General features: G+C 42.0%; 2 protein-coding genes across 4 annotated transcripts; one reads left to right on the top strand and one right to left on the bottom strand.

Annotated features, from left to right (window-relative positions):
* Nucleotides 1–221: 221 nt before the first annotated feature.
* Nucleotides 222–13,664, bottom strand: LOC127812403 (uncharacterized). 3 transcript variants are annotated; one of them, XM_052352791.1, is made up of 8 exons: nucleotides 13,263–13,664; nucleotides 10,866–11,461; nucleotides 9,142–9,314; nucleotides 8,190–8,285; nucleotides 6,159–6,415; nucleotides 4,992–5,212; nucleotides 4,454–4,836; nucleotides 222–971 (listed from the first exon to the last, which is right to left on the bottom strand). In XM_052352791.1, the coding sequence occupies exons 2-7, from the start codon at nucleotides 11,217–11,219 to the stop codon at nucleotides 4,462–4,464; spliced, it is 1,476 nt and encodes a 491-aa protein (XP_052208751.1). In that variant the 5' UTR covers nucleotides 11,220–11,461; nucleotides 13,263–13,664; the 3' UTR covers nucleotides 222–971; nucleotides 4,454–4,461. The 3 variants fall into 3 exon arrangements, with proteins under 3 accessions (XP_052208751.1, XP_052208745.1, XP_052208746.1); XM_052352785.1 differs by having other exon boundaries at nucleotides 224–971; nucleotides 8,190–8,288; nucleotides 13,263–13,663; XM_052352786.1 differs by lacking the exon at nucleotides 222–971 and having other exon boundaries at nucleotides 4,284–4,836; nucleotides 8,190–8,288; nucleotides 13,263–13,663.
* A 2,700-nt stretch (nucleotides 13,665–16,364) lies between these two features.
* On the top strand, nucleotides 16,365–17,453 carry LOC127786729 (uncharacterized). The gene has a single exon (XM_052314392.1). The coding sequence runs from the start codon at nucleotides 16,365–16,367 to the stop codon at nucleotides 17,451–17,453; it is 1,089 nt and encodes a 362-aa protein (XP_052170352.1).
* Nucleotides 17,454–26,809: the final 9,356 nt, after the last annotated feature.

Here is a 26,809-nt window from a genome sequence, read left to right as displayed (position 1 = left end):
CCCTTAATTTTAACCAATTTATCCATATCTTCATTTTTATTTTTTTTTTCTCTCAGAAATTGAACTGGCTTGATGATTGATTCGTTATCCGAACGGTGGTTCGACTACGTATAGATACAACTTTGAGTTAATATTCATTATCCACGTATAGATACAACAAAGCTACTAACACAGTATGGTGATGGAGGGAGAGGCGCTAGTGGAAAGACCTAATTGGGGAGATCAGCGGGCGGGCATTAAGTGGAGACTCAGCAACGAGCACGACATGATGTTAGTGTGATTTAGTTGGTCGATGACACATATGAACTGCACCTCGCTCTGCATTTTAAATTCACATCAATTATCCCTTTCTGCCCGGCCTAAAAACCAAAAATTTATGATCTCAGAGGAAATTTCTACAATTAATTAACAACTAATTACACGAGAAAGATTATTCATTCCCCCCTAAAGAATTTAATTTAACGCTCTTTCTAGCGCGCTAGCTCCATGGGAAGGAATTAACTTCTGACTTGTAGAGTTTTACTGTAATTTCTGGTATGATGTCCAGTCAGCGAAACCATGCTTCATAAAGTGAATGAAGCAATCCAATCCCACTTCACATATATTACACAATGTCCCCGGTGTCTTAAACAATGTACTACACCTTTTATCCACTGATTCATGATGAAGAACCTATCATCAGATTAGACAGTCGGAACTCAAGAATCTACCAATTTGTCGATCTGGAGGACCCTAATTTTATTTTTTTTTCGATTGTAACTCAAAATGGCTCCAAACGGAATACCCTTCCAACCTCTACTGAATTTCCAGGATTCAATGAAACAAAACTGAAGAATTGCTAGCAAGGCTGATAACATCAAGACGATATTATTTATTTAACATAGTTTTGGTGAGGACGAATGCATCTGCAATACTTTGATCAATTGCATTCGGCACTTGAAACTGTTCTCGTGTAAAGCCATTCCTCAGCACTGCAAGAATTGCCAGGATGTAGGAAGTTAGTAACTGAAAAGCAAAACGTTATGCGATAATTGACAGGAAGTTGCATTATTTTTCTTGAGGATGAATTGTAAGAATTACGTCTGTAACAAAAAAGTGAGAAGAGAGTAGAAATCAACGGTAGATATCACTTTAAGTGGGCTACAAAGGCATGCCACATTCACAAACATGACGGCTTACCATACAAAGCAGTTTGTGCCTATAGTCCGGTTCATATCACATCCAATATTAATGCACCTAACTTGATGCACTATCTGATAAAGGTTTGCCCATGGCCCATGGCAAAATAGTTCCACTATCAAACATGACACTGAATAGTTGGAAATTTTCTTCACCAGTATGTGTGAAAAGTAGCCGAGTGTGGACAAACTATCAAAAGCAAATGGCTCATGGTCGACAATTTAGTGTTACAGTTGAAATCCCCAAACTGAGAGAAATGTTCAGCAGTATAAGGGAGATTGTCAACTGTTTATACTGGACTGCCAACAGATTTGAGAAATTGTCCACAGTTTCAGTCGATTTCAGAAAAGTTGGATGAATTAGATTTGATCAGCCTAATGTTTTGGGTTAGAACAAATGGGCTTAAGGCTAATTAGTGGGGTGTTCACTGGCCCTAAAATGAACAAGCCCAATTAAGAAAGGGCCAACATGCTCAAAGTGGGAATGGTCCATGAGATGTATACATCAGCAGCATCTGCAAATGAGGGATTCTTGCAACAAACCCTCTCTAGAATATAAGTGCAGGAAAAAAGAGAGAAGGAATCTAGGGAGGTTTTACAACAAAAGGCACAGAGGCGGGGGGGCTATATAGCCTGCATAAAAAATCCTCTGCTGAGAGATAGAGAGAGAGAGCTCTTGAGAAGAGATCTTTCTGCAATCAAGCTAAGTTAAGAGAGGAGAACGAGTTTTTGGAAGAGTCATTCTTCACAGTGAGCTCACCCATTGATGGCTAGAGTAAAGAAAATAGGCACAAAGCATCATCCCAGCTACAACCAATGAGCAAGAGAGGTAATAACCTATTTCCATGCCTGTTTTGTTATCTCTGGCTACACACCTGATTGAATGACACTAGCATTGATTTATTGTTGCCTACGATTTCTTGCCTATGGTTGCATGTTGAGGGCCACCTAGCTTGCTGGAAAAGCAGGAATATATGAAAGTGTGCCAAGTACATGCAAACATGGGCAAGAGGGCTAGCCAGATTAAAGAGTTGAGCATATTTTGAGGCATGGTCATGTTATGCATGTACGGATGTGTATATGGGTGGGTGAGTGTCAGATGGCATGGGGTTTGTTTCTGAGCTTCATAGCTCATGTGAGTTTTTGACTCACACAGATTGATGTAGTGGGTGGGTGATAAGGATTAATGCTCTGAAGAAATGTGTCAGGACCCCCAAGGATATAACAGTAAATAAAGGAGGTCATAGAAGAAGATAGTTTTGGTATTTTCTGTTTGTTTGCATTTCTGTTTTACTCTGTAACTGTAACTGAATGACCGACATAGGGGAAGTAGCTATATAAAGCTACCAGAGATGTAAAGGAGGACATATGATGGAATTGATTAATCTGAATTCGGTTATTTCTCTCTAGAATTCTCTCTCTCTCTCTCGATCTCTTCTATTCTCCCTCAATACCTCTGTTTTCTCTCGTTCTATTCTATTTTCTCCCTCCAATCTGTTCTCTTCCCTCGTAATTCCTTTCTAAACCCTAGCTCACTCCTAGGACCCTAACAAATTGCTGTTATGCTTTTGATCTGACGTATTATTTAGTTTAAATGAGGGAGTAGCCCCAACCTAATAGCAGATAGTTTCAGCATGTATTGCAGATTGTATTTGAAGATCTGTTCTGCAGTTGAATTTGGAGTATTTTGGACACGTAATATAGGTTGAGTGCTAAAGGAATCACTATTTTGTATTAAATCTTGAATTTCAGTTTATGGACAAGCCTCATATGAAATATGCACTGTTGTTGTATTCAAGTTAAATGATATATGTGTTTTATTGAAGTGCCACGTTCTCAAATATTGAGGGGTCCTTCCGGAAGTAGAGAGTGCACAATGAAAATGATATAAACAGAAAAGAGTATTATGTGAGCAGAAATAAAAACCATAAGCAGGGTAAGGACACACGGACAACATAAGAGGTGAAAACCTTAAAGGGGTGTTTGGTATAAAAAAAAGTTTTTAAATTCATGAGATTCATGATTCCTGATAATGCTCTTAGAATTTTTTATTCCCAAAATTTATGCAATTATATGTTTAATTAATTTTAAACATTCTCAAAAATGTTAGGTATTCTATTTTGAAAATCTTATATTCCTATGTTTAGTTTAAATGTAATATTCTTGAAAATGCATGTTATTTTTTCAAAATTACCTTTATTTGATTTTTTGTTTAAAAATGATAAATTTCTTTTAGTATATAAAATATTAGGACTCACAACCTTTTTAGGAAGTAAAAAAAAATCATTTTTTACATATGTACATATGTGTGTGTATATATATACATAATATATATGTTTGTATGAATATTTACTTCAATTATATATATATATATATATGAAGCTGTGAGGATTGTGGCATATGAGGAGCACAGCAAAAAGGAAGTTATGGCAAAAATAATCGTGAAATGACTATGGGATTATAAAAAGATAAGGAGTGTTTAGTCTTTTTATTTGTTAAAACCTTTCCCTAATCCATGGGAATTCAAGATTCCCAACCCCTGCACTTGGAAATCTTTTTATGAAAAAGTTGATTAAAAATAAATTCTGAGAATGTTATTTATTCATGATTCTTTTTAAAAAAAATTGTATCAAATATAGAAATGTAAATTCTCAACCTTACATTTTTAAGAATTTAAAAACTTTTCCTGTACCAAACACCCTAAAGTATAGGAATGGCAATGGAGCATGCATGGACCAGATGAACCTTCCCGGTACTAGTACTCACATCCCCTTCCTAATACTTGTACCTGTCACGTAATATATTTAGTCCTCCATCCCTGTACACACTGGGTAACAAATATCCATCGGATACCCGTGCCTGCTCAATTTAAATTAGAAAATATATCTTTATTCAATTTTTATCAGAAATTTCAATCGAAATTCGTCATATACAAGGAAATAAAAAATATAATATCAAATACTTATAATAACAGTATAACACTAAAGATAGAAATCTAGTTGTGTGAAATTAGAAAGGAAAGAGTTCCGAGTTCCCTCCTGATTTTTGTACTGGGGCCATGGGATCAGGTCCCGAGACCAAGAGGGTGAGATCTGACACAAGTAGTTGGGGGAAAAAACGTTTATTTGACTTAAAAGAAATAAACTTCATTAAGCTTGATTGGGCCAAACATCATAGGATGTCATCAAAGAAACACATATAATAATGCAATCATACCACGTTCAAGAACGACAAAAATCCAAGGAAAAGGAAAAACAAAGGTTGGCTCTCTTTACCTTGGAAGTTAGGAAGGTAAAGCTGGATGGCTTTCAGGATCATATACTCCTGCAATAAATGCAATCAGAACCCAGAATATGACGATACCTACTACAGCAGTTCGCAACACCTGATTGCAGTTGCCATTCATTTCCATATCAGCAACATCAGTTACATGAGGCGGTAACATTTCCTCACAGCTGATGGTATCGATTTTTCTCTCTGTTTCCTTGGTCTCTATAATTTGAGGCAGCCGGGCATTGCAGATGTCAAGGTTTGAACATCTCCTACACTTGCAAGTGCCACCAAGAAACGATGGGAGTGTTTGAAAGTTCTCCATGATAACTTTCTGGTACATCTCCCCTTCAATTATCAACTTTTGTCGCGTGACAGGTTTTAAAACCTGAGGAAAGGCCACAAGCCACAGTTGTAAATAAACAAATGGCAAGTGTCAAAGCCAAACATTTCAATATGGTCATATCTTCAAGTATTACATCTTAAAAACAAAATGAAGGCAAGCATGTTGTAATTCCATGATCCAAAGGTGAATCAACTTACTTGCATAAAAGTTTGTGCAATAACCCGAACTACCGAAGGGAGCCGTATGACAAATAAAAGGCCAAGACGATTTGGGAAATGATCTTGAAAAATACCAGAACACCATCTCATCATTTGCATAGGAAACCTCAACTGTGACAATCCCTTGCAATCCACCAATACAGTAATTTGAGGATTTTCAGGGTCAACCAAATGCAGAATCCCATGCTCCACCTGAGAAACTACACTTTCAACCATTAATGGCTTTAGCATGATTCCACCAGATACGAACATGACACAATAGCAACATAAGAAATAGATAATGCCCAAAGATTTCAATTGTCATTGTCAGGAATAATAGCAACTGCATTGAATATTTAGTTTCCCCATTAGTTAGCAAGAAATATTCTTCTAAAAAAAGATGATCATGTTTCATACTACATATACTAAAAAAGAAGAAGAAGAAGAAGAGGTGTTTCACCCTAACTCAAAATAAATATTAAGTATAGATTCGACACAGGATATGTAGCTTGTCATAAGTGACCTGCTCCTTTGATGTCTACAATACCTGTATTATTCTATATACTATTGCTAGTCAAACAAAATTGACAAAACCAACTTTGAGCTTTGAGAAAGCAAAACAGCTTCAGGTGAATGGCTTACAAACCAGGTTTGCTTATTTGTTTTCTTGGGCCAAACATATTCTCATTATAGTGAATGACTTACAACTGAGTGTAGATGGACTGTATTTGAAAAAGAGCTCCCTGAAGAGACGCACTATAAATAGAGAGAATGCAAGTTAAGGAAGCATATTGAGCAGCATGAACATGGAAAATGGCAAGTTGATTTACAATTCAATTCAGGTAAGACCCTTTCTCAAATGAAAGCAACAATGACACAGCAATAAAACACATAAATTTACTAGAACAAAAAAATGAACATACTGTTAGAAAAATACCAAGATTTCCATATTCCCATTCAAGGATTTATTTGCTTGATTTGTATTTCTATATTTCCTTTCTATTCCTTTACCTTATCTTGACTGTATCATCGTAAATCTTTCCTATTTTCAATAGTAGCTAGATTAAGAAACTGCCTAATGTAGATTTACCAACTGTATATAATCTTGTAACCCTACAATGAGGAATAAGATTTGTTTTTTTTTTCCCGGCTACCCTTGACACATACCAACAGCTTGAATAAAGCAAGGTCTTTCATGAGATGACAAGCTGCTACAAGCTAGCCCGAGCCGTACAATAAGACAGGGCCTGTACTTCACATCACATCCATGCCAGAAGACCATATTTGACCATCTCTCAAGTTCTTGTCCGGAAAGAATGTTATAAGTCTCCCTCCAACGGATTGTCTTCGTAACTGATGATAGCAAGCATGAAAAATCACCATTTGCAGCAACATAGAATCTGCGGAGTTCATCTTCATCTATTCTGCACAAACATTAAGATGTCATGCTCCTCTGCAATTAGTGAAAAGCAAGGAAATTCATATAGATATGCCACCTAGAATATTCAAGCAGTAAACCCAAATCACAGCTACAGGGTCAGTAAACGGGGTTCCGTATTTGGCCTAAAGAGGAAAAGAATCTTCAAGTAAAAGAACCCACTGCTGAAATAATTCTAAAATTCTGTACTGAATTCATCTTATGCAAATGTCAAAGGCACAAGTTGTTAGAAGTAAAGACAAGCAGCTAAACCCTGAGTAATTCGAAAGGGAAGCTCAATGAATGAGCATTGCCATTGTAGAGTGTTAGAAAACTAAAACAGTAACAAGTATTGTTAGAGAAAACCAGAATTGTAAAGAATGACAAATCTCTTGCTAAGGGGCAAGATGACGCTTCTTGAAGATAATTGGAACCTCTGTCCAAGGGATTCAACAACACTATCTAGGGGATTCAACTTAGCTCGGATTCAACCCCGTTCCCTAGCAGTTTTGCACTAACCGATGGGAACCAAGCACTTCTCAAACTCATATCTAGATGCCTAATCTATAATGGTGTATATACATATTTTTTCATTATGAATGTTCTAATATTTGTAAACAAATCTTTTGGATTTTTTGGGATGACTTCTTAATTTATAAATGTCTTTTGGCCTTCATAGTTAATATATACCTTTTGGGTGGTCAAGTGTATTGGGTTTCCAACTCATTAGTTTCATGTACATAATTTTTAAATCATTTTCCAATAGTCCCCCACTTCATATAAATTAAGCATTTTTCTAACTCAGTTTAATGGGCATCTAGGAAGTAATATGCACAAGTAAAGGTACCTTCAGTGTTGGTACCTTTGCAAAGTGCTAACACACCATGGTTGTTTGAAGACTAAGTAGAACCTTGAACTTAAGAAACAAGTAGGAACTGAGTGGATAGACCTTGAACACAGAACCTACATTTGATCTTAATTCTTAAGTGGATAACCCTTTGAACTCTAGGGAACCAAATGGATGAAACCTTGAACTCAGAACCCGTACCTAACACAGTTCTTCAATGGTCTTTATACTTCTAAAGCTAACACTTTATAGTCTGTGCTCAATCCTTCAAAAAGTGCCCTAGAGACTCCACGGTCTCATATTAAGTGATTAACTTCAACACTTAGCTAGGTAAGTCTATCAAGAGTGCGTCCTGTTACACTCCAAACCAATCCAGTTTATAGACTTATTAAGAGAATAATCTCACCCTCAAAAGAATCAAGACTGATCTGCATCTATTGCAGGATAACACAAGATCATAGAGAGACTTCTCATTCTCTACTTCAATTAGATTAGTACGTAGTTGTTACTTAGCTTGTTTCCCATCGAACCTGTTGAAAAGGTTGGGTTTCTAAGTACAACCTCTGGTACATAACTTGAGTCCCATCTCCTTTATTGTTAATGAGATCAAATCTCGTCGAAGGCCTTTTAGATTAAGAAATCCATTAGAAATTTATATTGAATCAATCTAGACTAGAAATCCATATCACATATTGAGTGGATGGAAATCCACTAGAAATTAGCTACTTCACATGAGCATGCCACAACAGGTCTAAACTGTCCAATGTAGATCTTATTGTAAGCCTTCTACATCCTGTAATAGTAGGCCTTGGTTTATGAATTTATATACAATTTTACATTAAAATTTAATACTTTTTATTTTATCACTGATGCCCACAAAATAAATTTTAATAGGATAGATTTGTTACTAAATAATGTTATATTGTTGAATTACCTATCAGGTAAATTAATCCCCTTATTTTCAAGCTCTGCATAGAGTTGAATCAACCACTTCTCGGACAATTGACTTTCAGTAGCTTCATCAAGAACCCTGCTACAGTAATGAACAATAGAAGAAGTCAGCCACCTGGGAAGTCAGTACATAAATGACAATGAAAATCAAACTGCCTAAGAAATAACTACAATTACATATGCTTTGAAGTTAGGTCAGAAAGATATAAAGAGTAACAGGCCAAGAAGTTAAAAGAAAACATGTAATAAATCTCAGGAGAAGGAAAAAGATCATTTAGTCAGGATAAAGCCAAAGAACCAAACTGAGGTGAAATCTGCATAGACCCTTGTTTGAGGAAGTTGGCTTTTTAATTGTTTTTTGATAACAAGGAACAGGGCCACAATGGAACCACCCTGTCATTACAATTAAAGAGCAAAGCCCATATATCTGCAAATACCAGCAAGCTACTAATATCATTTAACCACAATTTCTCTCACCAACAGGACACTTAGGACCTCCGAAATCATGGTTGAAACCCAAGTTCGTATTTCACACAGTTAGGATCTAATGCTGCTTTGCCAAAAGAATTTCTGTGCACTCCATGAAGAATAATGTCAGTACAAACAAGGACTACAATGAAGGGAGATGAACAGATACTCCATGATACATTACTAGGCATGCTTGCAAACACATGTCAACATGTATGACACAAGAAAATAAAATAAAAAACCTAAATAACAAGTGGATTCTTGTTTAGTGTTTAAAAATCTTGTGATACAATTTCATGCCAACAAGAAAAATATCACGCAACCCTGTTCTGCTTCATGCCATCCTATTAAATCTGTGGATGTATTTAAGGTTGCATTTCAACTGCTACTGAACCGATTTTATCCCCCATCACCTTTCTATCAAGTCACAAGAGGAGAAATAGCATCCTGAAAGTCCCTTAGCATACCTCATATTAAGAGTAGACTCCACAGAAGATGACTCTGAATTTGATTCTGAAGATGCCTCCAAGTCATTTGAATTAGTGGAATCATTGATAGCATCTGAGGTGATCTTACTGAACCCTGATTGATCAGAGAAAGCCGTTGCAATAGAAAGGACAAGTAATGGCCTTGATAATGCCTGCATATGTCATAAAAATAAAGGTTCAAGTTGAAATGTATTTTCCAAATTAATCAATGAACAAAGAAAACAATTATTCCAGAAACTGTAGGAAATGAGTCTGAACAATACAGCAAAGAAAGCCATGCAACTAAAAAGAGAAATACAAGAACCCATACAGCATTGATAAAAGCACTAGGGAAGACAGCAGAAAATGTTGAATAAAACCAGCAAACAAAAAGGAATTACACTTGATTGGTAGGAAACTGAAACTTCTTCATATACCTTTGCCTTTGGTTAGAGGAATAACATGAAAATTTTCTCTCAAATTTTTCATTCTCAACGTAAAGTAATGGAGTTAATTATATATACCTATGTAACAAAAAAGAGAACGTCCCCAATGCACAAGGCTCTTTGCTTTGCGAGGGTTGGAGAGTTGTTTTTTGATACATCCTTAACCTACTTAACAAAAACCCAAGAAAATTCTTTTTTCTCCATACCTCTGAATATTAACTCCAAAGTTAACAACCAATATCGAGAATCATATGATAAACATCATCTGTGTATATCTGTATCTTTCCACCTCAATTAGTGTAAGTTCGATCAATGTAGACAAAATAAAGGGCTGGGAGGAAAAACACCCATCAAATTCCCCAATAATATGGCAAATGTGACAGGTTCCTAAAGTTAGTAGAGCATTTATGTACTCATTTCATTAAATTGTTTCAAAACCCATTAGAATAAGTATAGGAAAGCCTCAAATGTTAAAAAATCCTTTGTCAGGTGCTCTCAAATGTAGAAGGCACTTGGCCTTTTTTCCTTGTTTTTTGGAACAATTTGCATATATATTAATTGTAACAAATCATTTACATGGAAATTGGAGATGAGATATATAAAGGTAAGAAACATTAGCATAGATGATGCAGGGAAACAAATCCCCTAACTGTAGAGGGCAATAAAAACTTGAAAGATAGGGCACTCGAGATGCAAAACTACAATCAAAGGTTGTCATATGGATTTCAAAACAGGGTAAGAGAAATTCAATGAAAACCTCAGAAAATCTGACAGTTCAATGATTACACGAAAAGTTAACATTATAGTCATAAACCCAAATTAAAAACAATCCTAGACCTTAAAATCCATATAATCTCAACTGTCCAAAATAAATTAATAAAAATACCTTAAAAAGACATAAAAGTCCCTGAAATAAAAACTGAACAGTCCTGCAATAAACTAATTTTAGTTCATTATTTTATTTGCTCCTGCATCAAGAGAGCATGAATTAGATCATACATATGAAAAAATCTATGCCATTTGGTACATCACAGAGAAAATTTGAAGCATAACCGCGTAAGACTGGGAAACCAAATGTAAGGAAGCCCCAAATTGAGCCAAAATGCATCAGCATGCTTTAGTGATAGTCATACTACTTAATATTTAGATTAGCTAATTTATTGGACATAATACATGATGCATCCAAATAAACTGGCATGAGATAACATGAACAAGTGAGCCCAGCCATTGTCAGATGAAAATCCAACACAAAATTATTTGAATCATGTAAGAACTAACCTGCATGCTGTTTACTATACCCTTCAATGGAGCCCATCTTAAGATCCACTTCAGTGGTGGATAACAAAGAACTTGCAAGGCCTGAATACCGTGCCATATGAATGGACATCTTTCCCTTGAGAACCTCCGCACAGTCTCCAGCGCAGCAACCTTGACTACAAATAATGCTGCATTACCAGCAGTATCCATTCCTATTCTGATATCGTTGAATGGACCCATATGTCTTGTAGATTTCTGGGGAAGAGGCTTGGGGCTAGAATTAATTGAGCATCTTTTAGACATTGTTTTATTCGAGACAACACTTATAACTTCAGAGTTTTTTCCTGAACCAGGATTGTGAAATGAGTCTCCCATTCAAAACAAGTGCTAATTCTGAGTCCAGGTTCAATGAATAAACTATGGGAGAGAAGCGCCAAAGAAGAAGGTAAGAGATCGCCCTGCTTCTAATAAATGGTACTGCTGGACCACATGAGATGGATCTCTCGCCACAACAGTAGCATGCATTAGAGTGTTTTCACAAGTGCATGGGCAAGTGTTGGAAGGGCAACAGTGTAACTGCTCTGATCTCAATCAACAACCTTCTGTTGAATATTAACCTGTGAGGAGCATAAGGAAAAAATTTGACTGGAAAAAGTCAGGACGAGTATGATCTTACACCAGTTATAGGACATTTAACAACTGTACATTGCAGTACCATTTTCAGTAATAACGTGAAACACATTTCTTTTGTAGAATCTCTATATTTTAGAAAAGATCATATTGATTAATTGATCCACACAGGAGAACCTCTTCTAAAATCCCAACCACTGTTCATATCAAAGAAAATATAAGGATAACATTTCATGCACCTCACGTGGTTGAACGTGCTTAAGAAGAGTGGCAGTAATTGCATTTATTCCTTTTATGGAAGAAAATGGAGTAAAAGGCCACTTCAAACAACAATGTCAAATATTTCTAACTTATTTCTTTTTCTAATTTCTATTAGAAAAAAAGATGATGCAAATGGTAAAATCAAAGTTCTTCAAACCATAAATTCAAATATTTCAAACCTATTTTGTTTTCCAATCCCTATTAGAATAAAAGAAAAGGCAAATGGTAAATTCAAAGTTAGAAAATATCCAAATAATTATGTGGGTTACTGACATTAATAATTTCAAAAGAGCACAAGTTCATATAGCTAAAAAGAAAATAATGATTTCCAAATAACATAAGCTTGCACGAGGGTAGGCAATAATTTTAACCATAATGTACTGCTTACAAATGGTTTTACCCAAATAATCTAGGAAAAAGATGACAGGGTTTTCACAATGTCAATGATATAATTCTAGCTCCAATGTAGCAAACAGTTCTAACTTATAACTGCAGATCTTCAGAGTCTACAAATTTTAAAGTATGAAAGACCAATATTCCACATATGAATTGAAAATCATAAGTAAATGATATATAAATGTCATGTACCTAGGGTTTAGCCTAGGATTGGATTGACAATCAAAAGGATCTGATGGAATAGAATCAAGAACAGAACATTGGATAGGAATTATGGGAGAAATTAGAATTGAAGGAAGGGGAAAATCAGTAGAAAGAGGGAGAGGAATTAGAGAGGAATGAGAGGGAGATTTGAGAGAATTTGTAGAGAGAGAAATGAGATATTTGTTTATCAATTCAAGCATACCCTCGTCCTACAGCTGAGGCAATATATATATATATATATATATATAGCCTTACTTAGCTACAAAACAAAGCTCTCTAACCAACTAAGCTACAAGACAAAAAAGGAAAAGACAAAAAGAGAAGAATATCCTAACAAACCATTGCAACCCTATTACAATGATGCCCTTCTATTGTTCCTTGGGTCATGACAATAAAGCAAAGAAAGGCAAAAAAATACCAAAAAGAGTGAATGAATAATTGGTTCAAACTTGGATATCTTCTGTATGACAATATACGCTAAATAGTATCATCTTATATTCTGCGCAAGGTTGTAAGGGTTCACTTGAGTTCGAAAAAAACATTATCTTTGTTAAAAAATTTGAACAGAGACAGCATCCAACTGTAAGTCCAAGACACAAGTTCCATGTTGCCAACCACAGCATGAGATAATTTATTTCTTGTCAATCTTCCCTGTGAAGGACTAACTTCACAAGAAATTAATTATTCGAAATCAACTCCTAATCCATTGACCAAAATCAACCGAGACTCTTATCATTCCTATGCATTGCAACAAGCAGCGCAATAAATAAAATAACCATAGCGTGTCCAACTAGCAGTTTCAAAATAGTAGACAACTATCAAATAAAGAATACACTGCGAAATATCAGCTAGAACATATCATGTGTTAGTATACAAATGTGCAAATGTTATAATTACAGAAACTGAAAATTCTGTCCAACGTTATACCTCCGACTTCCAAAGCAATGTTTGTTCACAGATGACGCGTCAATTCAGCAGCCAAACCCTCTCAAACATTGATTGCAGATGAGACGATAGCCGGAGAAACCCTAAAATCCGATCTCGTTCAAGAATTGCATATCGTACGTACCTCATAAATGGCGATGGGTAACCGATATAGTGGATGAGCATGCAGAGGCGCAAGTGACTGCGATCGAAGGATTCGAGTTTAAGGCGGTGAGTGAAGACTCCTACCTTTGATTAAATGATCAACGATCGTCACGAAATTGGAGGAACCAAACTGATCGGACTTGATCACAGCTTCAGGGGAAAATATTATTTAACCAGGCTAGGTCGGCCCCGCTAGGTGGATTTAGAGTAGAGATCTGCCGTCTCAATTTGGTGTCTCCTTTTCTGTTCAGCTAATCAAAAACAGCCGCATCACCCATCATCAAATAATTATATATATATATAACTAACATATATATCATTTATAATTTTTTTATTTAATTTTATAATATTTTTACAAAAATAACTATTTGATGTGGCTGTGTTTTGATTGACTGAACAAAAAGAAGAACACCAAATTGCGATAGTAGATTTGGACTCATGGATTTAAGCCATTGGATATATCACATTATTAGCTAGGTTTCCTTGAGTCACTCTATAGGGCCCGACGAGCCTACAGAACGACTCACAGAGAAGGGGCAAAATGACGATTTTGCTCTCGTTCGCTTTGTAAATTTACAAAGCGGGCCACTATCCCCCTCGCTCTGTCCCTCCCTTACTTGCCATGGCCGTCGCTCGCCTCTTCGCCACGCCTCGCTACAGTCGCTCAGCCTCGCCGACAATCGCTACATCGACTGTCGGGGGGGCTAGGCAAGGCGGCGATGGTTGTGAGGCGACGGAGACGAGGCCGAGCAACTGCAGTGAGGCCGGACGAAGAGGCGAGCGACGGCCATGGTAGGCAGGGGAGGCATAGAGCGGAGAGGAATCCATGGAAGGGAGAGGGTGTGGGGGAGAGCAGGGCGTGGGGGCAAAATGATTTTTTTGCCCCCTTTCAGTAAGCCCGTCGGGCTCTCTAACATTTTTCAGCTTCCTGTGAGGGTTTCTTTTTTTTTGGGGGGGGAATATTTAATAACTATCTTAAAAATTAAATTTTTTGGTATCATTTTTCAAAAATAAAAGCATCATATTTTATTTAAAATATTATGTAAAAATATTTTATACTTTTATACTTTTTAATTTTTATGTTGATTTCATTAAAAAAATATTTTTTAATAATAAATTAACACCACCAATATTAAAAAAACAAAACTGACATCTACCTCCATGTGTCAAAAGCTAAAGGGATAATAGCCATCAATGTATACTAAATATAACAATATAATTGAATAGTCATTCAATTTCAGCCCATACCAAAGATAGTGATTTCATTCAAAGATGGTGGGTTTGCCGACACCAACTAGCAAGGGGTGTACCCACATTTGTCCTCTCGGATTTGATCGTATTGTACAAATGTTATTCTGCCTAACACGAATAATATAATTTTTTTATTTATTTAAAATTATTATATCTGATGTGGCACCAACTGAAATTACTAGAATATCCCTACGTGCTGATAGTCTCACCTGTCACGCGGATCACTTGAGAGATCGACACGTGGCAAGTCAACAATCCGGAGCGGAGCCCGAAAAATCCGGGCCGAATCGCAAGACCCGTTCCAACTTGACCGGGATTCTCGGGAATAGTGCCCGCTCATCTCGGGTACCCCAAAACGGGTTTGCCTATAAAAGACAAGGACTCTCGCCAGGTATATTCAAGCTCTATAGCTCTCTCATTTACTCATACTCGCATTTACTCTACTGATTTGAGCGTCGGAGTCCACCCCGGGGGATCCTAGCCCCGGCCCTCCATTGTCTTGCAGGTTCTACACCCGAGGTCCGACACCCCCAAGTCCGAGGTTCCATTCCCGAGGTCCAGTCGCAGAGGTGACACGTGGTGGTCGGTCCCGAAAACCATCATCATTTGGCACCCACCGTGGGGCCGACGTCCATACTCGCTAGCCTCTTCATTCCCTACCCCGCGCTTCGGACTTCAACTCTTCACCTCAGACCTTGGTCTTTCCACGAGTGTCAAATGACTTTCGCTCCTTGTCATAACTAACTACATGGCTCCCCGAAGAGACGTGACTCGCAGCCAGGTCGAAGCCAATCTAGAAGCCCCGCAACAAGGAGAGAATCCACCACCTCCAGCCAATCCAATGCAGGAGGACCGACTCACCAGGTTGGAAAACCAGGTCCAACAGCTAATTGAGTTGTTGACTAGTTATCTACACCAGACTGAACAGCATCGTTCGCATGTGCCCTCTCAGTGGGCGGAGCATCAGTCACCTCCTCCTGCTCGGGAGCCTCGTCAATCCCGCCAGACGGGTCAGGAAATCCACTCCTCTGAGGCGGCAGGATCCACTTCTGCCCCCTCACGAGAAAGAGGGACTTCGCAGGAGAGACGATTGCGTTTCCTAGAGAAGCAAGTCCAGGAACTCAAGAAGGGAAAGGAAGAGCTGCTCCACCTCGGCTCTAACCAACCCTTGAGCAAGGGCATCATAGTAGAGGTTCCACCGGAAAGGTTTCGTATCCCCTCCATCAAGCTCTATGACGGAAGTACAGATCCCTATGACCACGTCGAGCTTTCTCCTCTCACATGCTGGTGCAATCGGGGTCGGACGCGATGTGGTGCCGGGCATTTTCGGCTACTTTGGGAGGACATGCCCGGATTTGGTACTCCTGCCTTCCCCATCGTTCCATCAACTGCTGGGAAGAGCTGAAGACCTGTTTCTTAGCCCACTACGCTCCCTTGAAGCGCCACCAAAAGTCTTCCATGGCTCTGGTGAACATCAAGCAGAACCAGGGTGAATCCCTAAGGGATTTCATGGCTAGGTTCAACGAAGAGGCGTTAAGTATCGATGAGTTTGACCAGCGAATCGCAATGGTGGCTCTTCAAAATGGCTTGAGAGCTGGGCCATTTGCTCAGTCCTTGGCCAAGACTCCGCCTCGTACTTTCACAGAGGCCCTAGCCCGGGCTAATAAGTACATCAACGCTGAAGAAGTGATGAAGGTGAAGCGGGCGGAACAACCTGACAGGAAAGAAAGAGAAAAGGAGAAGAAAAAGCCGGTGGCAGAGCAGAAGACGGACTATCGCCCAGGTTTTGGGGGTGCACGTGGAAGCCCAGTGAATTACACTCCCCTCAATACAAGTCGAGTAGAGATTCTCTTGGCATTGGAGGATAAGAATTATTTACGGCGTCCTCCCCCGCTGAAATCTCCACCCAACACTCAAAGCAAAAAGAAGTATTACCGTTTTCACCGCGACCACGGCCATGATACTGAAGATTGCATCCAACTGAAAGAAGAAATACAAGAGCTTATCAACCGAGGATACCTCCGGGATTTCGTGGGTCGAGGAGGTACGAGCTCGGGCAGGGTAGAATCCAAGCCGGAGCATCGAGGAAGGTCTCCTACTCGAGATCGCTTTCGAGAGCGAAGCCGAACACCGCCTCGGAGAGAAGGAAAGCAGCCCGCCGAGGAGGGGGGACATAAGTTTATCTTGTACACGCTGGCTGCAGGAACAGTTCCAGGGTCCCACTCAACTGCTCCCAAGAGCACGGTAAAGGAAGGGGTGGTCATCACTTTCTCTGAGGAGGATCTTCCAAGTTATCCCAATTATTCGGACCCTCTGGTGATCACTGCTCAAGTGGGAGAGTGGGAGATGAGGCGAATCCTCGTGGATCCAGGTAGCTCTTCAAAGATTCTCTACAAGAGGGCATTCCTAGGGATGGGGTTCACGCTCAATCAGCTGAGGCCAGTCCGTGTCCCATTAGTGGGTTTTGATGGAATGGTGATCCATTCTGAAGGTTTGATCCGGTTGCCCCTGACGGTCAGTAGTGGTCCTCATAAATCCCGGGTGACGTTGGATTTTTTGGTGGCAGATGTGCCCTCGGCGTACAATATGATCCTTGGTAGGTCTGGGCTTAGTGCTCTGAGGGCAGTACCGAGTACGTATCACATAGTGTTGAAATTCCCTACTTCGGGAGGGATTGGCAAGGTAAGAGGAGACCAGCGGCAGGCTAGGGAATGCTACGTGGCCTCCTTGAGTGCCACTATGGCCAAGGGGTCAGAGTTAGACTCAGGACCGAATTAGGAGGCGGTCCCTCAAGCTGGTCAGGGCCAGATGGAGACGGAACAGGTGAGAGACCCAAGTATAGGAGCAGGTCAGAGGTCAGTAAGGGAGGAGGGACAAAATTCCGCTGCCCCTCCCACTGTGGTTACTAGTTTCATCTTGGAAGGTCCGGAAGAACCTAAGACTTCAGAGCCCGTGGATGAGCTCGAGGAAGTCCCACCGGGGGAAGAGCTCGATCGGACAGTGCGAATCAGTGCCAAGTTACAGGAGCCCTTGAGGTCCGAGATCCTTTCACTCCTACGTCGATATCAAGATGTGTTTGCATGGTCTACCCTGGATATGCCGGGGATAGACCCAGCGATCATGACACATCGCTTGGGGCTCTACCCGGATTGTGTGCTGGTAAGACAAAGGAAGATGAAGTTTGCCCCGGAACGGGCTAAAGCTATAGAGGCGGAGGTGGAAAAGCTTATGGAGGCTAATCATATTAGAGAAGTCAACTACCCAGAGTGGTTAGCCAACGTGGTTCTTGTCTCCAAGGGATCGGGAAAATGGAGGCTTTGTATTGATTTTAAAGATCTTAACAAGGCTTGCCCGAAAGACAGTTACCCTCTGCCCAGGATTGATGCGTTGATTGATGGAACAGCGGGGTGTCAGCTAATGAGTTTCCTGGATGCATTCCAGGGGTACCACCAAATCCCACTACACCCTGAAGATCAGGAAAAGACCGCCTTCATCACGGATAAGGCTACCTATTGCTACCGAGTTATGCCCTTCGGGCTGAAGAACGCTGGAGCTACATATCAGAGGTTGGTCAACAAACTGTTCAAAGCCCAACTCGGTCGAAACATGGAGGCTTACGTGGATGACATGTTAGTCAAGAGTCTATTGGCTGAACAGCATCCAGACGACTTGGAGGAGTGCCTCAAAACCTTACGCTAGTATCAAATGAAGCTCAACCCGGCCAAGTGTGCCTTCGGGGTTACAGCTGGTAAATTCTTGGGGTTCATGGTGCATTACCGGGGAATTGAGGCTAACCCCTCGAAGATAAAGGCCATACTCGAGATGCCTCCCCCTCGAAGTATCAAGGAGGTGCAGAGGCTAACCGGGAGAATAGCAGCATTAGGGAGGTTCTTGTCAAGATCTGCGGAAAGACAATTGCCATTCTTTAAGGCCTTGACTCGAGTCCATAATTTTGCATGGACAGAGGAGTGCCAGGAGGCGTTTGAACAGCTGAAACAGTGTCTAGTCTCCCCCCCAGTCCTGGTAAAACCACAGCCGGGAGAGTCACTATATATTTATCTGGCTGCCTCGGATGAGGCTGTCAGTTCGATTTTGGTGCGGGAGGAGGACAAAATTCAAAAGTCGGTCTATTATGTGAGCAAAAGGTTGGCCGGAGCTGAGATTCGTTACACTCCAACAGAAAAGTTGGCCTATGCCCTAGTCATCTCCGCTCGAAAGTTGAGGCCTTACTTTGAGGCACACCACATTATCGTCTTATCAAGTCAGCCGCTGAGGCATGTGCTGGGAAAGCCGGACTTGTCGGGAAGGATGCTCAAATGGGCAATAGAGCTGAGTGCTTTCGACATCGACTATCAACCTCGGCCGGCCATCAAGGCGCAGGCTCTTGCCGACTTCATCGTGGAGGGTACCCTACCAGAGGAAGCAGACGAAGGGATTTCCCAGACTTGGACTCTCTCTATAGATGGCAGCTCCAGTGTCGGAGGCAGTGGCGCTGGATTACTACTGCAGGGCCCCGATGGCCAGGCTTGGCCGTATGCCCTCCACTTCGAGTTCAATGCCTCTAACAATGAGGCCGAGTATGAGGCGCTCATTGCCGGGCTCAGGCTAGCAGAACAGATGGGAGTCAGGGATCTGGAGGTATATTCTGACTCGAATTTAATTGTGCAGCAGGTCACAGGAGAGTTCGAGGCCCGAGAGGACGTCATGGCCCAATACTTGGCGATAGCTAAAGATCTTATGGCATGATTTCGGACAGTGAAGATCAATCATGTCCCACGGGCACAGAATGCAGTGGCGGATGCTCTCTCGAGGATAACTGCTTCTTCCTTCCCTAGGAATTCCCGAGCTGTTTACATGGAGTCGTTGCCCCAGAGGAGCATAGAGACTGAGGCAGAACAGCTTTGCGTGGAAGGGGTTGAAAGTTGGATGGATCCCATCGTAGCACATCTGACCAAGGGATAGCTACCCGAGGAGGAACAGGAAAGTCGAAAACTCAAGCGCCAGGCTGCCAAGTTTCTACTGGTGGGATCAGACCTTTATAAGAAATCCTTCACTCAGCCGCTGCTGAAGTGTGTGGGATCGGTCGAGGCCGACTACATCCTAAGGGAAATCCACGAAGGGATTTGCGGCAGTCACATCGGAGCTCAGTCTCTCTCCCAGAAGGCACTTCGGCAGGGGTATTACTGGCCGACAATGATGAGCGACGCTGGGCATTTGGTCCAGACTTGTGAGAGATGCCAAAAAACTTCCAACCTGGTTCACACCCCGACAGCTGAACTCACCCACCTGGCTTCGCCTTGTCCGTTTTCCAGGTGGGGAGTCGATATCCTCGGGCCTTTTCCACTAGCGGCTGGACAGAACAAATACTTGATAGCAGCCATCGACTACTTCACTAAGTGGGTGGAGGCCGAGCCTGTGGCGACTATTACAGGTCGGAGGGTAAAACAATTCCTTTGGAAATCCATCGTCTGCCGGTTTGGTATTCCAAGGGTGCTAATAACTGACAATGGCACCCAATTCGAAGACCGATCCGTGCAAGAATGGTGCCGAGAGTTGGGGATTAAACAACATTGTACCTCGGTCGCCCATCCTCAAGCTAATGGGCAGGTAGAGCTTACGAACAGGACCATTCTGCAAGGACTCCGAGCTCGGGTTGAGAAGGCGGACGGTCAATGGGTAGATGAGCTCCCCAGTATACTATGGTCTTATCGAACCACACCGCGAACGGCTACAAGAGAATGCCCTTTCACATTGTGTTATGGCTCGGAGGCTCTCATCCCTGTCGAGATTGGGGTGAGGAGCTACCGAGTGGAGCATTTCGATCTTGAGATTAACGAGCAAGGGCTAAGGTGCAACTTGGATTTGATGGATGAGCTCCGAGACCTGGCACGAATTCGACAAGCTGCATATAACCGGCGCATTGCTAGGTACTACAATCGACGAGTCCACGCTAGGAGCTTCATGCCAGGAGATCTTGTTCTACGATGGTTCGACGTGAGTCATCCTCGGGACATGAATAAACTAACTCCGAATTGGGAAGGGCCGTACTGGGTGCTGGAATCCCTAAGTCCGGGGGCATATCGACTAGAAGACATGGAAGGCAAGCCCCTGAAGCATACTTGGAATGTGCAGAACTTAAGGAAGTTTTATCAATGAGCAGGGGAATTCCCTGAATCTCTTTGTATTCTTTTTCTTTACGACTAATGGCAAGGCTTCGTATTCTCTTCATCTAATAGCAATTGTACAAAGGATTATACTTCGTCGAAGAAAAATCCAAGGGTCACGAGCCCTAGGCCGTCCTCATAAGTGGACTAAGGGCCACGGAAAAACTCTAGCCAATACCCTCCTTCGCGTGGGAGTGGCTAAAATTCAAGGGTCACGAGCCCTAGGCCGTCCTAAAAAATGGACTAAGGGCCATGGAAAAACTCTAGCCAACACCCTCCTTCGCGTGGGAGTGGCTAAAATCCAAGGGTCACGAGCCCTAGGTCGTCCTAAAAAATGGACTAAGGGCCACGGAAAAACTCTGGCTAACACCCTCCTTCGCGTAGGAGTGGCTAAAATCCAAGGGTCACGAGCCCTAGGCCGTCCTCAAAAATGGACTAAGGGCCACGGAAAAACTTTGGCTAACACCCTCCTTTGCGTAGGAGTGGCTAAAATCCAAGGGTCACGAGCCCTAGGCTATCCCCAATGGTGTACTGATGGCCACGAAAAGATCCATTCATGGGTCACGAGCCCTCGACTGTCCCCTAAAGGTGGACTAATGGCCAAGAAAAAATTACAACACAGCACCCAACTATGGAAGGGATCGAAGTTCAATTAGTCTCAGACCATATGTTCACAAGCAAAAGATGAACAGTCAAAATGAAATGGCATTGTATAAAAGCGAGATGGTCCAATACATGACAATAGAGGAAGTACAAAAGGCCCCAGCTAGAAAAAGAAGAAAAGCTCAAGTATCAGGAGGCGCATCATCATCGCCGGCCATCTCTGAGTCCTCCATCCCTGCCACAATCTCCACAACAGACCGAACATTAGACATGTCCAAGTCTGGATGAGCTCGTAATACCTCAGTCGCATGAGCTTGGAATCCCTTTGTCCAAGCGTCCTGCAGGTTCTTCTGGAGGAACTCCTCTACCTCAGGAAGCTTGATAGGCTCGGCATACTTGCGCTCGTATTGGCGAATGACTGAGTTCGCCCAGGATAGCTTGGAGCTCGTCCGAGATAGCTCTGCTTCTAGCTCCTGAATACGTAGGTCTGAAACTTGCTGCTGGGAGGACAACTCATCCAAGTCCTTTCTATGGCTCTCCAGTAACTCGTCCCTCTCCTGCAGCTGGGTGTCTAGCTCCAAAGTCTTCTTGGAAGCTTGAGAGAAACGTCCAGAAAAGTCCGAAACGAGTGTGACCACCTGCAATGGGCAAGACAAGTAAGGACAACATAGATGAGACTGGAGGATGTTGATCAAGTATAAGTGATTACCTGGGCCAGATACTTGCACAATACGGCTTCTATGGCCTCCGAGGACTGCTCGGCCAACACCTGACGATCGGCGGGAGTGGCAAAGTGGTGAATCATACGTCTTGCCACCTGAGTGTTCTGGCTGAGATCGCTTGCCTTCACTCCCCAATCGGGAACATGGTCTGGACTGTGGGGAGGAGACTCCGGGGCTGGCATGAGCTCTCTCGGAGGATGGGAAGTCCTCTTCCTCTTAGCACGACTAGGCTCTCCTTCGTCAGCAGGAGAAGCATTCAAAGCAGCCTTTCCCCTCGTGAGAGTTGGGGCGCCCTCGTCCTCCGTGGGTCTCCGTTTGTTCTTCCCCCAGATGAAAGCTGTGCTCATCATCTCAGCTGCAAATGCGAAAACAAGATATTAAGGGCAAGAAAAGCAAGTTAGACAAGTATGAAAATAGTGGGAAAATGACTACCCAAAGTGACATCAGGCTCGAAGCAAGTGTGAGTGGATAAACCCCTCAGGTACAAGGTGCGATCACATATCAGGACCCGAGCGCTGATAGGGTTCAGCTCCCTTAAGATCTGAATATTATGAAGCTCGTCCTGCGTGATCTTGCGACTACGGACTTTTGAGGGCTGGAAAGCCCACTCAACTGGCACCCCGAAGCTGACCCCCCGGTCTTTCAAGCCAGCAAAGAAAAATCTACTCTTCCATCGTTTTACCGATGTGGGGTTATCGACTACGAACTGACGCTGGTTGAGGGGGGAAAAGGCGAATCGAGGTTCAGTTTTGCTAATGGAGATTACCTTGAACATCCTAAAGAAAAGTTGAGCAGTGGGCTCAAGGTCTCGAGCTCGACAGCAGAGAACGAAGGTAGATAGGCACCTCCAGCCATTGGGAGTCAACTGAGAGGGGCATAACCCCACAATAGCGAACACCTCAACTACAGGAGTCGCGAGAGGGAATCTAAGGCCGACAGCCAAGACTTGCTCGTAGACGGTGATACAGCCATAGGGGGCCTGGTGAGCTTTCAGACCTCGGGGTTCACTATACCAATACTCATCATGAATGAGGTGGTATTTTCGGAGGAGGGGAAACAACTCCCTCTCGGTTATGGTAGAATGGTCCGTGGTTAAATCCTCGGGTAAGCTTCCTAAGTTGGGATCACTACTCACATGAGACTCTGAAGTGGGATGAAGTGAAATTCTTTCAGGCCTCCTAAGTTTCCCGGGCCTACGAAGGGGGCCATGGGAGGGGCTGGATAACTCGGTGTGTGATTCCTCACTACTAGAGCTGGTACTAGAGTTTTCGGAATCAGAGGAAGAAGAAGAAGAAGACATGCTAAAAAACGAGCAGAAGTAGTTAAGAGAAGGTCACTGACTAGGAGAGTAAAGGCCGAGGTCAGGAAAAAACAACCACGGCTGGGCTAGAGCCTCAGAGAGCTCAGTAGACGCGATTTAACTTGGGAAAATCTCGAGTCACGCCTACGAAAAAGAAGAGCCAAGGAAACAGGTTAGTGAAGTTAAGCCTTGTTTTAAAGATCGTTTTGTTATTATTAACAAAGGAAAAGCCTAAGGGCTTTGTCAAAGCCCAAGGGTCGGCCATGGCTAACCCAAGGGGATAAAAAAAATATATATATATAATAATAAATAAATAATAAAAAAGGGCAAAAGTCTCAAGGGTCGGCCATGGTTGACCCAAGGACGCCCATGATATATATATATATATATTAAAAAAATTGCAGAAGAAGAAGTAGGAGGGGGGTCGGCCATGGCCGATTCGGCCAGGGCCGAAACCCCCGGCCCTGGCCAACCTCGGCCAGGCCGAGCCAAGCGCTCGGCCGTGGCCGAGATCTGGCGAGGCCGAGCATGGTCGAGCCAGGGCTCGGCCATGGCCGAGAAAGCTCGGCCTCGCCTTGGCGAGGCCAAGCGCGGTCGACCTCGGCCATGGCCGAGGCGGCCTGGCCAGGTCGACCTCGGCCAGGCAGAGGCGCCTGACCGAGGGAAAAATTGATTTTTTTTAAAAAAAAAAAAACAAGCAAAAGGGAAGCAAAGATAAAAAATAAATAAATAACAAATAAGGAAAAATAAAAGCAAAGGAGGATGAGAAAGACTAACCTCAAAGAGATGAATGCTTGTCTTGAAATAATAATTGTGGGGTGGGACCTTAGGGCTTATATAGAGGGGACCCAAAGGAAGAAAAATTCAAAATGACAATGTTTCCCTCCAAACGAATTCTTCACTCCAACCAAAACCCATCCCTATAATTCCAGGGTAGTAAATGAGGTTTTTAAGCATTAATCTCAACTTTAAAAACACTCTCGTGCGTCTTGGTAAAAATCAACAGTCAGGTAACCTACTCCTCGACCCAGCATGATTTTCAGCTCAGCTCAAGGAGTGGGGGGCAAGTGATGTGGCACCAACTGAAATTACTAGAATACCTCTACGCGTTGATAGTCTCACCTGCCACGCGGATCACCTGAGAGATCGACACGTGGCAAGTCAACACTCCGGAGCGGAGCCCGGGAAATCCGGGCCGAACCGCAAGACCCATTCCAACTTGACTGGGATTCTTGGGAGTCGTGCCCGCTCATCTCGGGTACCCCAAAACGGGTTTGCCTATAAAAGACAAGGACTCTCGCCAGGTATATTCAAGCTCTACAACTCTCTCATTTACTCCTACTCGTATTTACTCTACTGATTTGAGCGTCGGAGTCCACCCCGGGGGATCCTAGCCCCGGCCCTCCATTGTCTTGCAGGTTCTACACCCGAGGTCCGACATCCCCAAGTCCGAGGTTCTATTCCCGAGGTCCAGTCGCAGAGGTGGCACGTGGTGGTCGGTCCCGAAAACCATCATCAACATCTAATTAAACATGTTTTAAAATTGATTCAACAAATAAAAATTTATTTTTAAGTTAACAATTATCTAAAATAATAGTCGATTGATATTTTTTCCTTATTTACTTAGTCATTGCTCTAGTTTTATTAGTATTGTGTGTTGTTGATGTTTCTTTTTATCTAAAATAAAATTATCTTTAAACACGATAAGTGTCAACTAAATTATAAATTAGCATAATGAAAACATGAAAATATGTCTTTTGCTTATTTGTGACCAAATCCGTGTGTCATCTAAGTTAACCTCTAGAAGGCCAAAAAGAAGACTTGTCAAATCTCAACTCCATCACATAAAAAATATGTTATGCCTTGTTCACATCTAAAGTAGTGAAATTTATTGACAGACTATAAATAAATTAAGATCCCAAATTGAGAAAATTATGTTATGTCCCATCAAATAATATATTTTGTCGTTTGATCAAGGTATGGAGCTTTTATGACATTAGCAACATGCGATGATGATGGGAAATTTTTTTGTTAAATTTAAATAATTGGGACATAATAAAATTATGACTACGATACATCAAGAACATTTGACTAAGCACAATGTGATGATGTAACTAACTAGCCTTATAAATTGTGTAAACAACGTGGCTCGATGTGAGAAGATCTTTTAAAATAATCGCCAACTCATGGGACATGCCACAAGAAAGCTCATGTCGCAAGTTTCAAAATGTTCCAGAGTTATCCAATTGAAAAAGATGGATTGTAGATGGATATTATAAAGTTGTAGATAATGATCAGTATTGGTATTTCAGACTTTTGCACGCTAACCTTAAAAATTATAAATAATGGGCCTTCCCTCAATTATATTCATTCAATTATTAATAACATTTTTCAGAGCTTTCTCAAAGACCTTTCTTGTTAGTGACGCGTATGAATGGATTAATGAGATTCCCACTGTTCTTGTCTACTATCCAGCGAAACCACAGCTAAGGGAACGGGCTTGGCGGAATCAGCGGGGAAAGAAGACCCCGTTGAGCTTGACTCTAGTCCGACTTTGTGAAATGACTTGAGAGGCGTAGGATAAGTGGGAGTCGGAAATGGCGAAAGTGAAATACCACTACTTTTAACGTTATTTTACTTATTCCTTGAATCGGAAGCGGGGCACCGCCCCTCCTTTTGGACCTAAGGCCCGCCACCCTACGGGTCGATCTGGGCGGAAGACATTGTCAGGTGGGGAGTTTGGCTGGGGCGGCACATCTGTTAAAAGATAACGCAAGTGTCATAAGATGAGCTCAACGAGAACAGAAATCTCGTGTGGAACAGAAGGGTAAAAGCTCGTTTGATTCTGATTTTCAGTACGAATACGAATCGTGAAAGCGTGGCCTAACGATCCTTTAGACCTTTTTTGATGTAACCATCACTAGGAGAGGTATTGTGAGTTAAGCATCAACATTGTCTTAATTGTAATATCCCAAAAATAATAAAAGTGTAAATTAAATTTATTTAATTAATTAAATTGATTAATTTATGTTAAAATTTGAGGCGGTGCGCATGTGTTGGTGTGCTAAACATCAAATGTGTCTCTCATTGAAGTTTCTTGAAGCTTCTAGCCGAATGGAGAAACAGAGGAATGAGGGAGATGGCCGAATCGGCCAAGGCAGCTAGCTGGTGGCCGAGAGATTAGGTGAGAGAGAGAGAGAGAGAGAGAGAGAGATAGAATGAGGAGTGGCTGGCAGCCATGGGAGGCTGGCCGAGCTTTGCTCGGCCATGGCAGCGACGCGACAGCAGCAGCGGGGGCGGAGCGACGTGAGCAGCAGCGGCCAGCAGGTGCGCGGTGGCGCGCGG

This window comes from Diospyros lotus, chromosome 1 (genome assembly GCF_014633365.1).
Source record: "Diospyros lotus cultivar Yz01 chromosome 1, ASM1463336v1, whole genome shotgun sequence".
Lineage (NCBI taxonomy): Eukaryota > Viridiplantae > Streptophyta > Magnoliopsida > Ericales > Ebenaceae > Diospyros > Diospyros lotus.
Note: the sequence above shows the minus strand (reverse complement) of the source record. Positions and strands in the feature narration are given on the sequence as shown.